General features: G+C 37.9%; 1 protein-coding gene across 1 annotated transcript in view; it reads right to left on the bottom strand.

The window, feature by feature from the left end:
- Nucleotides 1-415: 415 nt before the first annotated feature.
- armc9 (armadillo repeat containing 9) overlaps nucleotides 416-16,067 on the bottom strand; it is a 99,176-nt gene continuing 83,524 nt past the window's right edge. Inside the window, exons 24-26 of the mRNA XM_079808655.1 lie at nucleotides 14,981-15,089; nucleotides 11,338-11,519; nucleotides 416-1,002 (exon numbers count right to left, since the gene is read on the bottom strand). Coding sequence (XP_079664781.1) covers nucleotides 980-1,002; nucleotides 11,338-11,519; nucleotides 14,981-15,089 — 314 coding nt within the window. The 3' untranslated portion in view covers nucleotides 416-979. The remainder of the gene's footprint in view (nucleotides 1,003-11,337; nucleotides 11,520-14,980; nucleotides 15,090-16,067) is intronic.

Raw genomic sequence — 16,067 nt, 5'->3', positions numbered from 1 at the left:
GCCACTTTGAGTGACAGGTGGATAGCCATTTATCTGCTGTCTGTTAGTCATCATGTCACCTCAGCTCCGCCCACGTCCAGCCTCTTTGCCCTTTTCTGTTATCCGGGAGTGACTCTCCCTACTTTATGCTTCGAAACTGCTCTTCAGAATCCTATGGGTTACGTCACGGACACTATGTCCATATTTTTTTACAGTCTATGGGCCAGACTCTCTGTACAAATGAAATGTACGAGTCTGGTAGGACCAGGCTACTCAATTTCGGGACTGTCCTAAAAAAGACAGGTGGTCACCCTAGTTTGAACTTCTTGATTTTTCCTACATGTCTAATGCTTTGTGTTGCTGCCATGTGATTGGCTGATTAGATCTTTGTGTTAACGAGCTTATGACATAATAATGACACAACAGGGCATTTTTATATAAAATTTATTATATTTAATGTAAAAAAATATTCACAATCTATGACTTCAAAACACTTGAAAGCGCAAATTTAAAATGGCAAAATACAGATCCAAACATCAATCTGGTAGTTGGGAGTTACCTGTGTTAGTTTCCTCCATCAGATATATTTATACAGCACAGGCATGCAAAACAAACTACAGGCGAATATGACGTTTTATGACTGCAGGCTCGCTGCAACAGCAATACAACGGCATCAAATCACGCGCGCCATACAGAAAACACAATTAACATGGACTGAAAACTGTTGTTAAATACATCTGCTTCCTCGGAGCGAGGGTGGTCGGGGGTTCAAGAGTAACAAAGCCGGAGTGGAGCAGCAGGCGTTGGGATAATGAAAGCGCTTGTTTAGATGATTGCTGAAGTGTGCTGTGTTACAGAGGCGCTCTGTGACAGGGGCTGAAAGGCCCCCAGGAGCCACAATCCTCAGCTTTGTTCCACAGGGCTGATAAGAAAAGTGGATGCTGTTACAGGAAGCTGGATGCTCCTTGGCCGATAGGCTTCTGGTGAAAGCTTCCCCTTTTCACTTTCTATTCGACTGGCTGCCTGGAAGGTGAAAAGAAGGTGTGGAATATAATAAACATGCTTGTCATGTTCAGAACTGGATAAGTCACTTTAATTAGTGGATAATGCATTTATTTATATCATATTATTTCAGGTTATAAGAACAGAATAATTAGTCCAACACTGAAAAAGACATTTCTGGATAAACCCCAAGACGGGCCCATAAAGAGACAAATCATCATATTTCAGTTATTCAAATACCAGATATAATACTTTCATACTATGGCACATGCACAACAGGTGGTATCCGGATCATATGGTGAAATACAACACGCAAAAAAAAACTGTGAATTAAATTCTATTAAATAAAACGAGGCTGAAATAAAATAGAATATATATATTAGTTTAAAAATTTAAACGAAAATTTGAAAATATTGGCTTGGAAATAAACTGAAATAAGCCAAAATTGAAGCACTAAAATTATTAACTGGAAATAAATAAACTAAAACTGAAACGCAAATAAAATTTAACCTAAATAGCAATATTGAAAAAATGTACAAAAGCACATAACATGAAAACTAAAAATATAAAAATAAAGGCTAATATAAAATATAACAAAACTGAAATCACCCCAGACACTTAAAAAATTGATTATCAAATGTCACTATCAAATGTTATTTTTTCACCCCCAAGTTAAACTATTTTTTAAGTTTATCCTAATGCCATAGAAACCAACAACCCAAACACCTAGCAACCACCCAGAACACTGTATCAATCACCCAGAATGCCGTAGAAACCACCTACCAACATACCGAAAACCTAGCAACCACCCAGAACACTGTATCAATCACCCAGAATGCCGTAGAAACCAGCACCCAACAACCCAAACACAAAGCAACCAACCAGAACACTGTATCAATCACCCAGAATGCCGTAGAAACCACCTACCAACATACCGAAAACCTAGCAACCAACCAGAACACTGTATCAATCACCCAGAAAGCCATAGAAACCACCTACTAACAACCCAAACACCTAGCAACCAACCAGAACATTGTATCAATCACCCAGAATACCGTAGAAACCAGCACCCAACAACCCAAACACCTAGCAACCAACCAGAACACTGTATCAATCACCCAGAATGCCAAAAACCACATACCAACAACCCAAACACCTAGCAACCACCTAAACACTGTATCAATAACCCATAATACCTTAGACACAAGCTACTGACAACCCAAACATCTATCAACCACCCAGTACATTATATTAATTACCCAGAATGCCCTAGAAACCCGAACAACCATTTTTTTCATCTTTAAATTATTTTTTAACCAGGGGCTTTTCTTAATAAAAATTGATAAATGTGACTTAATTAATTGGCATGTCATGTAATTTGACAAAAAAAATCCCCAATTTTGAGACAAATTATGAGCCATACATGTTCTTGGCTGGTTTTGTGAGCTTCACCTTTCTAACAGTAATGATGATGTATTCTTAGGTCAATAATCATATTTCCTGTGGTCTTAACTGATCAGATCATGGTCGGCACAGACACACACTGAGTGCATTTTCCTATTTGCATCATTACGATCAGTGAGATAAAAAGATGGGGCACTTAACAGGAAGTAAACATAATGTGGAGCTTCGACCATGTGCATTATAGAGGATGATTGATTTTCCAGTAATGCATCAGGAAGGAGTAGCCACCAAATACAATTCCACTCTCATTTCTGAGAGACAGACCTCACAGGAAAATGGATATTAAATGATTGATATGGCCTGATAAAAAGCATATCTGTCATGAAAACTCTTAGAGTGTTTGGCATGGTAATGTGTTTGACAACAATGTTGACCAGAACAGTCTATCAATCACCCAGAATGCCTAGAAACCAGCTACCAACAACCCAAACACCTAGGAACCACCCAGAACACTGTACCAATCACCCAGAATGCCCTAGAAACCAACCACCAACAACCCTAACACCTAGCAACCACCCAGAACACTCGATCAATCACCCAGAATGTCGTAGAAACTACCTACCAACAACCCAAACACCTAGCAACCACCCAGAACACTCGATCAATCACCCAGAATGCCATTGAAACCAGCTACCAACAACCCAAACACCTAGCAACCACCCAGAATTTTTTTTTTCAAATCACCCAGAATGCCCTAAAAACCAGCAACCAACAACCCAAACACCTAGCAACTAACCAGAACACTGTAGCAATCCCACTGAAATACCCTAGAAACCACCTACCTACAACCTAAACACCTAGCAACCAACCAGAACACTGTACCAATCCCCCAGAATACCATAGAAACCACCTGCCAACAACCCAGACACCTAGCAACCACCCAGAACACTCTATCAATCACCCAGAATGTCGTAGAAACTACCTACCAACAACCCAAACACCTAGCAACCACCCAGAATACTCGATAAATCACCCAGAATGCCATAGAAACCAGCAACCAACAACCCAAACACCTAGCAACCAACCAGAACACTGTACCAATCCCCCAGAATGCCCTAGAAACCCCTTGCCAACAAACCAAACACCTAGCAACCACCCAGAACACTTGATCAATCACCCAGAATGCCATAGAAACCAGCAACCAACAACCCAAACACCTAGCAACCAACCAGAACACTGTACCAATCCCCCAGAATATCATAGAAACCCCCTGACAACAAACCAAACACCTAGCAACCACCCAGAACACTGTACCAATCCCCCAGAATGCCCTAGAAACCCCCTGCCAACAACCCAAACGCCTAGCAACCAACCAGAACATTGTACCAATCCCCCAGAATATCATAGAAACCACCTGACAACAACCCAAACACCTAGCAACCACTCAGAACACTTGATCAATCACCCAGAATGCTATAGAAACCAGCTACCAACAACCCAAACACCTATCAACCACCCAGAACAATCTATCAAATCACCCAGAATGCCCTAAAAAACCAGCAACCAACAAGCCAAACACCTAGCAACTAACCAGAACACTGTAGCAATCCCACTGAAACACCCTAGAAACCACCTACCTACAACCCAAACACCTAGCAAACCAACCAGAAAACTGTACCAATCTCCCATAATACCATAGAAACCACCTGCCAACAACCCAAACACCTAGCAACCACCCAGAACACTCTATCAATCACCCAGAATGCTGTAGAAACTACATACCAACAACCCAAACACCTAGCAACCAACCAGAACACTGTACCAATCCCCCAGAATGCCCTAGAAACAACCCAAACACCTAGCAACCACCCAGAACACTTGATCAATCACCCAGAATGCCATAGAAACCAGCTACCAACAACCCAAACACCTAGCAACCACCCAGAACACTCTATCAATCACCCAGAATGCCCTAGAAACCAACCACCAACAACCCAAACACCTAACAACTAACCAGAACACTGTAGCAACCCCCCAGAATACCCTAGAAACCAACCACCAACAACCCAAACACCTAGCAACCACCCAAAACACTGTATCAATGACCCAGAATGCCATAGAAACCAGCTACCAACAACCCAAACACCTAGCAACCATCCAAAACATTCTAGAAACCACCCACCAACAACCCAAACACCCAGCAACCACCCAGAACACTCTATCAATCACCCAGAATACCCTAGAAACCACCCACTAACAACCCAAACACCTAGCAACCACCCAAAATACTGTATCAATGACCCAGAATGCCCTAGAAACCAGCTACCAACAACCCAAACACCTAGCAACCATCCAGAACATTCTAGAAACAGCACTTTAGTGTTCGTAGCGATCTGAATTTCGAGGCTACAGTCTAAAATTAATTGAATAAAACTATTGTTGCTAAGATGACCGACGGCCAATTGCATGCTGCAAAGTTTCGGAAGTGACATCTAAATATAAATGCCACTCTGCACGAGACAGAAATATCCTCCTGAGACCCAGAATAGAGGTTTTGACCATCTGACAACATACACAGTTTTAAGTCTGGACATTCCAATGAAATATGAGACATTATAATGAAAATATTATTACACATCTTTTTACATGACATATTGTCCCAAAACACATTAATATTCAAATTCGATACAGTGTAGAGATGCATTGCCTAGAATGGGAGCCAGCTACCAACAACTCAAACACCTAGAAACCATCCAGAACATGCTATAAACCACCCACCAACAACCCAAACACCTAGCAACCACCAAAAACACTGTACCAATGACCCAGAATGCCCAAGAAACCAGCTACCAACAACTCGAACACCTAGCAACCAACCAGAACACACTATCAATCACCCAGAATGACCTAGAAACTACGTACCAACAAGTCGGACACCTGACAACCACCCAGAACACTGTATCAATCACCTAGCCACAACCCAGAAGACCACTGTGATTTGTACATACATTTACTTCAGGAGAAAGACACATGTATGTTCCTCAATTGTAAGTCACTTTAGATAAAAAGTGTCTGCTAAATTAATAGTGGTAAATGTATTAATGTCCAACTGGTAATTAATGCAGAATGGAACCCAAACCCAAACCTGATCACAATGAAATGATTACTCACTTATATTAGTAATTTATTAAAACAAGAACCCATCACATTCATCAGAAAATTAAAATAAAAATGTTAATGCACATATAAAGACACCTTTGTCAATCTCCAAGACACACTATTGTTTGAAATCATAAAACACTCAGCTGTTCTGCAGCTGTTGTTCATACTGCTTGACATCTGTTCCAACAAAAACAAGACCAAAAGACTGAATGAGAGAGTAAATAAATAAAGACATGTTAAAGTGTTCCCTTATCTCAAGTCAAATATCTCCATTTTTTTGCATTTAAAGTAATTTCTTGTTTTATTTCTAAAATAATATCCACTGACTTTACTTCAAAATTGACTTCACTCTATTATTTAATGTTCATACGTTTACTTTAATTCATCACTTCATGTAAAACAAAAAAACAAAACTGAGCTTAAACTGCAAACAACTTCTGTAACTGAAGCTTTTCCTCCTGAAATCAAACACTCTGGGAACACCAGCCAACCTAAACAAGATTTCCATTAACTTGTTCCTTTCATTGTTTAAATGAGATTTCTATGAGGATCAAGTACAAGGAGAAACATGTTTTATGAAGAACAGAATGAGACAAAAAAAAAAAAAAATCCTAACAAGAAAAATAGAGGGTTTAGCATTTTAAACATCAGTGCATATTTTTTTATTTTTGTAAATAGTGAATTTTGTGCACATTTCGTGTATCACAAAATTAACTAGATAAGTAAAGTTTGTAAACAAACTTTGAAGTTGGCTTGAGAAAGCTAGAACAGGAAGTTTGAAAAAGTTGATAGATAGATAGATAGATAGATAGATAGATAGATAGATAGATAGATAGATAGATAGATAGATAGATAGATAGATAGATAGACAGACAGATAGATATAAATTATCTGATAGATAGATAGAAATGCTCAGATGATAGATAGATAGATAGTGTTATGGAAATTTTTAATGCATGCTCTAACATTAATTTTCATTAACCAATGTCTTATTAAGTGAAGCTTCAGAGAACATTAAGTTCTGCTAGTTTCCGCCGAAACTAGATAACAGGAAAAGCGGTCTAGTGCAGAGAAACGATTAAAGAAGAAACTTCTGCCCGGCAACAGGCAGAAAGAGAGTGTATTAATATTAAGAAATATGATTTGTTTGTGTTTTTTGATACGTGACCTTTGTGAACCCTCCGTGTGCAAGCTGATAAGAGGAAGTTGAGTGGCAGCTTGTGCCCGCAAGAGTGGGGGGTATAAAGCTTTCAGACACAGAGGGAAGTTTGCCTTCACTCTCTGAAAGCTCAGAGTGATGAACGCCTTTCTTGCAAGAAATAAACAATTGTTAAACCTTTCAATACTTCTCTGAATCCTAATTACTTTTAAAATAAAATAATTTCCACGACAACAGATAGATAGATAGATAGATAGATAGATAGATAGACAGACAGACAGACAGACAGACAGACAGATAGACAGATAGACAGATAGACAGATAGATAGATAGATAAAGAAAGAAAGCCGGACAAGAAAGTTTGAAAAAGTTCTAGCATGATTTACCATAGTTTGTCACAATTTACCATAGTTTACCATGATTTACCATGTTCTAGTATGATTAGCCATAGTTTACCACGATTTACCATGTTCTAGCATGATTTAACCTTAGTTTACCTTGTTCTAGTATGATTTGCCATCGTTTACCATGTTCTAGCATGATTTACCATAGTTTACCAAAATTTACCATGATTTACAATGTTCTAGTATGATTTGCCAGAGTTTACCACAATTTACCACGTTCTAGTATGATTTACCATGATTCTAGCATGATTAACCATAGTTTACCATGATTTACCATGTTCTAGTATGATTTGCCATAGTTTACCATGTTCTAGCATGATTTACCATAGTTTACCACAATTTACCATCGTTTACCATGATTTACCATGTTCTAGTATGATTTGCCATAGTTTACCACAATTTACCACGTTATAGTATGATTTACCATAGTTTACCACAATTTACCATAGTTAACCATGATTTACCATGTTCTAGTATGATTTGCCATAGTTTACCATGATCAAGCATGATTTACCAGTTTACCAAAATTTACCATAGTTAACCATTATTTACCATGTTCTAGTTTGATTTGCCATATTTACCACGATTTACCACATTCTAGTATGATTTACCATGATTCTAGCATGATTAACCATAGTTTACCATGATTTACCATGTTCTAGTATGATTTGCCATTGTTTACCATGTTCTAGCATGATTTACCATAGTTTACCATGTTCTAGTATGATTTGCCATAGTTTACCACAATTTAACACGTTCTAGTATGATTCACCATGATTAACTTTTCCATGATTTACCATGTTCTAGTATGATTTGCCATAGTTTACCACAATTTACCATGTTCTAGCCTGATTTAACCTTAGTTTACCATGGTTTACCTTGTTCTAGTATGATTTGCCATAGTTTACCATGTTCTAGCATGATTTACCATAGTTTACCAAAATTTACCATAGTTAACCATGATTTACCATGTTCTAGTATGATTTGCCATAGTTTACCATGATCTAGCATGATTTACCATAGTTTACCAAAATTTACCATAGTTAACCATGATTTACCATGTTCTAGTATGATTTGCCATAGTTTACCATGATCTAGCATGATTTACCATGATTTACCATGATTCTAGCATGATTAACCATAGTTTACCATGATTTACCATGTTCTAGTATGATTTGCCATAGTTTACCATGATTTACCATGATTCTAGCATGATTTACCATAGTTTACCATGTTCTAGTATGATTTGCCATAGTTTACCACAATTTAACACTTTCTAGTATGATTCACCATGATTCACTTTTCCATGATTTACCATGTTCTAGTATGATTTGCCATTGTTTACCACAATTTACCATGTTCTAGCATGATTTAACCTTAGTTTACCATGGTTTACCTTGTTCTAGTATGATTTGCCATAGTTTACCATGCTCTAGCATGATTTGCCATAGTTTACCATGTTCTAGTATGATTTGCCATAGTTTACCATGCTCTAGCATGATTTGCCATAGTTTACCATGTTCTAGCATGATTTACCATAGTTTACCAAAATTTACCATGATTTACCATGTTCTAGTAAGATTTACCATGATTCTAGCATGATTAACCATAGTTTACCATGATTTACCATGTTCTAGTAAGATTTACCATGATTCTAGCATGATTAACCATAGTTTACCATGATTTACCATGTTCTAGTAGGATTTACCATGATTCTAGCATGATTAACCATAGTTTACCATGATTTACCATGTTCTAGTAGGATTTACCATGATGATTCTAGCATGATTAACCATAGTTTACCATGATTTACCATGTTCTAGTAGGATTTACCATGATTCTAGCATGATTAACCATAGTTTACCATGATTTACCATGTTCTAGTATGATTTGCCATAGTTTACCATGATTTACGATGATTCTAGCATGATTTACCATAGTTTACCATGTTCTAGTATGATTTGCCATAGTTTACCACAATTTAACACGTTCTAGTATGATTCACCATGATTCACTTTTCCATGATTTACCATGTTCTAGTATGATTTGCCATAGTTTACCATGTTCTAGCATGATTTAACCTTAGTTTACCATGGTTTACCTTGTTCTAGTATGATTTGCCATAGTTTACCATGCTCTAGCATGATTTGCCATAGTTTACCATGTTCTAGCATGATTTACCATAGTTTACCAAAATTTACCATAGTTTACCATGATTTACCATGTTCTAGTAAGATTTACCATGATTCTAGAATGATTAACCATAGTTTACCATGATTTACCATGTTCTAGTAAGATTTACCATGATTCTAGCATGATTAACCATAGTTTACCATGATTTACCATGTTCTAGTAGGATTTACCATGATTCTAGCATGATTAACCATAGTTTACCATGATTTACCATGTTCTAGTAGGATTTACCATGATGATTCTAGCATGATTAACCATAGTTTACCATGATTTACCATGTTCTAGTAGGATTTACCATGATTCTAGCATGATTAACCATAGTTTACCATGATTTACCATGTTCTAGTATGATTTGCCATAGTTTACCATGATTTACCATGATTCTAGCATGATTTACCATAGTTTACCATGTTCTAGTATGATTTGCCATAGTTTACCACAATTTAACACGTTCTAGTATGATTCACCATGATTCACTTTTCCATGATTTACCATGTTCTAGTATGATTTGCCATAGTTTACCACAATTTACCATGTTCTAGCATGATTTAACCTTAGTTTACCATGGTTTACCTTGTTCTAGTATGATTTGCCATAGTTTACCATGCTCTAGCATGATTTGCCATAGTTTACCATGTTCTAGCATGATTTACCATAGTTTACCAAAATTTACCATAGTTTACCATGATCTAGTAAGATTTACCATGATTCTAGCATGATTAACCATAGTTTACCATGATTTACCATGTTCTAGTAGGATTTACCATGATTCTAGCATGATTAACCATAGTTTACCATGATTTACCATGTTCTAGCATGATTTACCATAGTTTACCAAAATTTACCATAGTTTACCATGATTTACCATGTTCTAGTAAGATTTACCATGATTCTAGCATGATTAACCATAGTTTACCATGATTTACCATGTTCTAGTAGGATTTACCATGATTCTAGCATGATTAACCATAGTTTACCATGATTTACCATGTTCTAGTAAGATTTACCATGATTCTAGCATGATTAACCATAGTTTACCATGATTTACCATGTTCTAGTAGGATTTACCATGATTCTAGCATGATTAACCATAGTTTACCATGATTTACCATGTTCTAGTAGGATTTACCATGATTCTAGCATGATTAACCATAGTTTACCATGATTTACCATGTTCTAGTATGATTTGCCATGATTCTAGCATGATTAACCATAGTTTACCATGATTTACCATGTTCTAGTAGGATTTACCATGATTCTAGCATGATTAACCATAGTTTACCATGATTTACCATGTTCTAGTATGATTTGCCATAGTTTACCATGATTTACCACGTTCTATTAGGATTTACCATGATTCTAGCATGATTAACCATAGTTTACCATGGTTTACCATGTTCTAGTATGATTTGCCATAGTTTACCATGATTTACCACGTTCTAGTATGCTTTACCATGATTCTAGCATGATTTACCATAGTTTACCATGATTTACCATAGTTTACAATGGTTTACCATGTTCTAGAATGATTTGCCATAGTTTACCATGTTCTAGCATGATTTACCATAGTTTACCATGATTTACCATAGTTTACCACAATTTACCATAGTTTACCATGATTTACCATGTTCTAGTATTTTAATTTTGTGCAATTTATTGTAATTTTAAGGAATTAGAGAGTAATCTGAACCGGAACCATTAACAACACTCTTTGACCATAGTAAAATCACTGTAAGGAATGGCCTGCCATTGACGTATTTGCTTTATACATAAGAGCTCACAATGATGCTACACAACATCTGTTACACATGAGAGTAAAAGTATATAACAAGGGCGTGTGTACTTACACTTGCACACATACAAAATGTAAAGAAGCCATTAGATTTACATCAAAAAGGATTCACAGGAACAGTCTTCAAACATGGGTGGGATTGGTGTCTGATCCTATAGATAAGATCATTGCACATACAAGTTTTGTTTGAGAGACAATATAAGAGAACCGGTTTTGATGGGAAAGTTGAGGGAATGACTTACTCTGTTGGCTGGGCCGCCCAGCGGAGCCCCCTGCCGAACCGGGCCTGCTGCCGCTCTGCTGGGGCTCGCTGTTGGAGAACTGGGGGGCCAGCGGGGGCAGACGAGACCTGCTAGTGCTGCCTGCGTCACTGTCAGGGGTGCGAGGAATCTTTGGCTGGCTTGCAAAGCCCACTCTCTGGCCACTAGAAAGGAGAGAATGAAAGAGATGCCACTAAGTTTACATTCGCAATTTGCCTTCGTCCAGTGCTGCTCAGAGTGACTAGCAGACTCATTTGAATCTGTTTGCATTTGCTTCTCAATCAAGTGTATCTGGCCGAGGGATTTTTTACTCTAAAACGAGCCTTGGGAAGAATAGGTTTTTAACAGATCTTTTCGTTTGTATATAAAAAGGTTTTGCTAAAAATACAGACATAGGATTTTGGCTTAGAATAAAGCTAAACGTTAACTTTAAGTGTCAGCCCCTTTTTTGAGAAAATGCAAATTCAAGAATGCCTTGGAATACTGAGCTAAATTTGGTCTCAGACACTCATTATTTGGTCACAGATTATTTGAAGATTTTGAAGTAAAAGCTCTTCAAAATATGAAAGTATGGAAAAGTTTTGGAAGTTTAAATTTACTGTAAATGAAATGTTCTGTACTAAATATTTTTTACTCTGATTTTAAAGTACTCTTTTAATTTAAAGCCATATATCTAACCAAGTTGTGTTCCAAATTTGAAGTAGATATCACAAAAATTGAAGTCCCCATGCGCTGTACCAAAAATATCCGGTCACCCACATTCCGTAGATTGTTTTTTTTGATGCATTCTCCTGCAACAATTGAATACATTTCTGTCCAAATATCACTTCTATCACAAAACAGTCACCAAGTATGGAACCTTGAGACTCAGACCTTTCCGACGATATGTGTTTTGTCAAGATTAGAAAAGGTTTTGATTGTTAAAATAAATGTTGTAATATGAAACCTGACACTGCCCAATAGGGGAGGAGCCTGCAAAAAGAATTTAGAGTACCGTTTCCAACGTACAATTTCAAAATGCTGATTCATATAACGCTCCGAAGCATCATCAAGCAGTGTTTTGAAATTGGCCATCTCTATATAAGTCGTTATTTTGGGGGTTTTGGTGCACCAAAAATATTCTCGTTGCTATAATATTAATATTGAACCACTGTACTCGCATGAACTGATTTAAATATGTTTTTAGTACATGAATGGATCTTGAGAGAGGAAATGTCATTGCTGGCTATGCAGGCCTCACTGAGCAATCGGATTTCAAGATGAACGGAGGTTTTACGGGTGTGGAACGGCATGAGGGTGAGTAAGAAATGACATTATTTTCATTTTTGGGGGAACTAACCCTTTAAAGGGGTGGTAAACCACGATTTCACTATTCTAACTTAAGCTAGCGTGTAATGTTGCTGCTTTAGCATAAACAACATCTGCAAAGTTACAACGTTCAAAGTTTAAAGCAAAGGGAGATATTTGCTTTTAAAGAAATCCATTTCTAAGAACTACAGCAAACGGCCAGTAGGCGACTACACACATTCCTCCAGGGTTGGTGACATCACAAGGCTCAATATTTACATAAACCCCTCTTCCGAGAATATTAAATAGGGGGGGGGGGTGAGGCCATTTTGTATCGCGGCGCTGTTGTGGTATAGTTAGGCTGGAGTGTTGTTGCCGCGATGCAGAGGAAACGCTGTTATATTCATCCGGATTGCAGGTCTGGGGTACTTGCTTTGTTCAGCCTTCATAGGGACAGGGGTGCGTTGCAGAGCGTTTAACATACAACATGTTATATGCACGTGTGTATGAGACAGAAGGGAACAAGCACGTGCGGGGCTCCCGCAGCACATCTCACAGAGGGAAACTTTCACAATGTTCGCGAGTTCAACACCGGATTTGCACAACGTCAGCTGCATAAGACAAACACTGCCAGTGTGTGAATGCACGACGCGCGCGGGGCTCCCTCCCGCAGCACATTTCACGGAGGAAAACTTTCACAATGTTCGCGAGTTCAATGCAGGATATGCACAACGGCTTGACCTGAAAGCTGGATTTACAAACAGAAGCTGTTTACGGGCCACAACCTGCAAGTCTGATTTATTTTTCATCGATGTGTTTTCCTGTAATAGGTTGTAGCAAGGAAGTAAACAGATGACAACACTGTTCTGCAAACCAGTCTGTTAAATGCTTATTCATACTTAACGTTATCCGACGAACACCTATCGTTACAAACACTAACGTTAAAATCTCAACAGCGAACTTGGCATTAGTGTAAATGATTCTTTGATTAGAGATTTTATGTATTATTTATCTACAGGCATGCTAAACATGGTTCTGTGTGTGATTTGGCTACTATAGTAAAGCCAGTGTTTAGTGTTTTGGGTTAATAGTTCTTGCGACAGATATTTGGCTATAATCGTTCTAAAAATACAAAAGTAACAGTGCCATTCAGTAGCGATCACTGTAGAGCCGCAGTCTTTACTCATTAGGACTGAACAGGTTCTGCTCGATCATCTTCACTAAAATGTTCTGGGTCTGATTCGGGCTCAGATTGGTGTGGTTTTATTGACGACATCGTTTCTAATACTGACCAAAGCACAGTCTACCGGTAAAGGTAAGGGGCGTGACGTTTCCGACAAACATACACTGCGGTTAGCGAATCACAACACACTGGGCCAGCTAACCAATCTGAGCCCATTGCGTATTTTTGAGGGACTGGCTTCATACAACCCGGAAAGCATCAGACCGTTTTACAAGGAGGGACAGAGCAGTGTAGAATAAATGTCAAATATATGAAAAATAATGATTTTTCTTTTAAAAACGAAGCATTAACACATGTTACAGTGCACCCCACAAACACAATCAAGCCTTCAAAACAATGTGTTTTACCACCCCTTTAAGTTAAACAATTTCCACTATTCAACAACAACCCACTGAGTGTAAAAAAAACAACTTTAACGCCGACCAACACGGACGAAACCACTCAGACTTTCCATGACCCAAGAAACGGCAATTGAATGATTGATTTGACTGAACATGTTCAATCAGCTGAAACAACCGGTGGCCAACGACAACAAACGCCGATACCAACTGATCTGACAAAGTGTCTATCGGTGCAGTGTGAATTGGCCTATTGAAATGTTTGCGCTCTTAAATTTACATAAAGTATCTTTCAAGGCCTTGAAAATAAAGGATTTCAGCTCATACTCTTGATTTGTGGGATGAGAGAGAATGTTGTGCACGTGTGTTCAAAGGGTCATTACATACACAGGTCTCCAGGAGTCAGGTAGGACAGGGATTTGGGAATGAAGGTACCTGAATAAGCCCTTTGTTTAGCAGTTGTTGGATTCTCATGACAAAGTCTGTCCTGTGGCAACACAGACTCAAGGTTCGATGCCTCGCTCCCACCCCAAATTCCTTTGGTTTCTCTCAAGCTCGCTGCCTTCCAGAGCTGAGTTACAGCCTGTGACATGCTTGATAATACTGGATCCTGTGGACCTTTACATTTTAGATACGACATGCCACAGTGAGCATGGAATGTCGCACCCGGGTCCTTAAACCTCTTGTTAATGTAAAACTGCTGTGGAAGATCCCAAGATGGGTAATGTTGGGCTAAAAATACGCTGAATGGGCTTACCTGTACGTTTGGCCGTTGGTGTTGTTCTGGCCTGGTGGAGGCGCGCGTCTTTCCGGGGACCCCGTTAGCTCCGATTCCACAGAGGAACGCCAGCATTCAGAATCGGTGGCTGATTGGAGAAAGACTAGAAGATGTCACACACACCTCATATGCAGCTGACATCATTAACACACACACGCCACAGTGGAGGACTTGAGAGCTGTTCACTTTCACAAGGAAGTGCAAAGTGGTCTAGGAGAGACGTGCTATATGGTTGCTGTTCGTAAGGAAATTGAATAGGAATAGCTGCTAAGAAAGAAAAAGTCAGTGAGAAATAAATGAAACGGGTATCCCATAATTTTGATGACACAATACACTGCAAAAAATGCTTTTCTTATTTAGTATTTTGTCTTGTTTCCAGTCTAAATATTTAAAAAAATCTTAAATCAAGTGGGGTAAGAAAAATTATCTTGTTTCTGTTCCAAACAAGATCATTTTTCTTACTCCATTGACAGACTCAAAGAAAACAAGAAAAAATTTAATTTTATACTTATCTAGTAAAATCATCTTGATTTGAGAATTGTTAGATATTTGGACTGGAAACAAGACAAAAATACTAAATAAGAAAATCGTTTGTTTGTAGTGTATAACCGCTACTAAATACAAATGCTAAAAAATGTGCCATGAGAGGAAATTAATTTCTAAAACTTTTTGGTAGAAACAATAGGAAGCTGATTTTTATATAACTGTGTGGTATTTTTGGTGTTTGTAGCTGCAAACAGCTTTTAACATGGTTCATCCAATCAGATTGAAGAACCAGAACCATACATTTTATGGTGCTTTCCACAAATAAGGTCCAGATTGACATATGAGGACTTTGTTTTTAAAGCAAGGAACAAATCCCATATGTTGACCACATTTGTCAAGTTCAAGCATTCAACCCTGTTTCCAAAGTTATCAAAATCATTAAAAACTCAACTCTGTTACCAAATTTACTATAACGATCAAACTTTGGTAACAGGGTTGAATGTTTGATCGTCAACCGTGTCTCCGAAGTTATAAAAATCATTAAAAACTCAAGTCTGTTACCAAAATTATTATAACGATC

The sequence above is a fragment of the Gobio gobio genome (assembly GCF_949357685.1).
Source record: "Gobio gobio genome assembly, chromosome: 24".
Classification (NCBI taxonomy): Eukaryota; Metazoa; Chordata; class Actinopteri; order Cypriniformes; family Gobionidae; genus Gobio; species Gobio gobio.
Note: the sequence above shows the minus strand (reverse complement) of the source record. Positions and strands in the feature narration are given on the sequence as shown.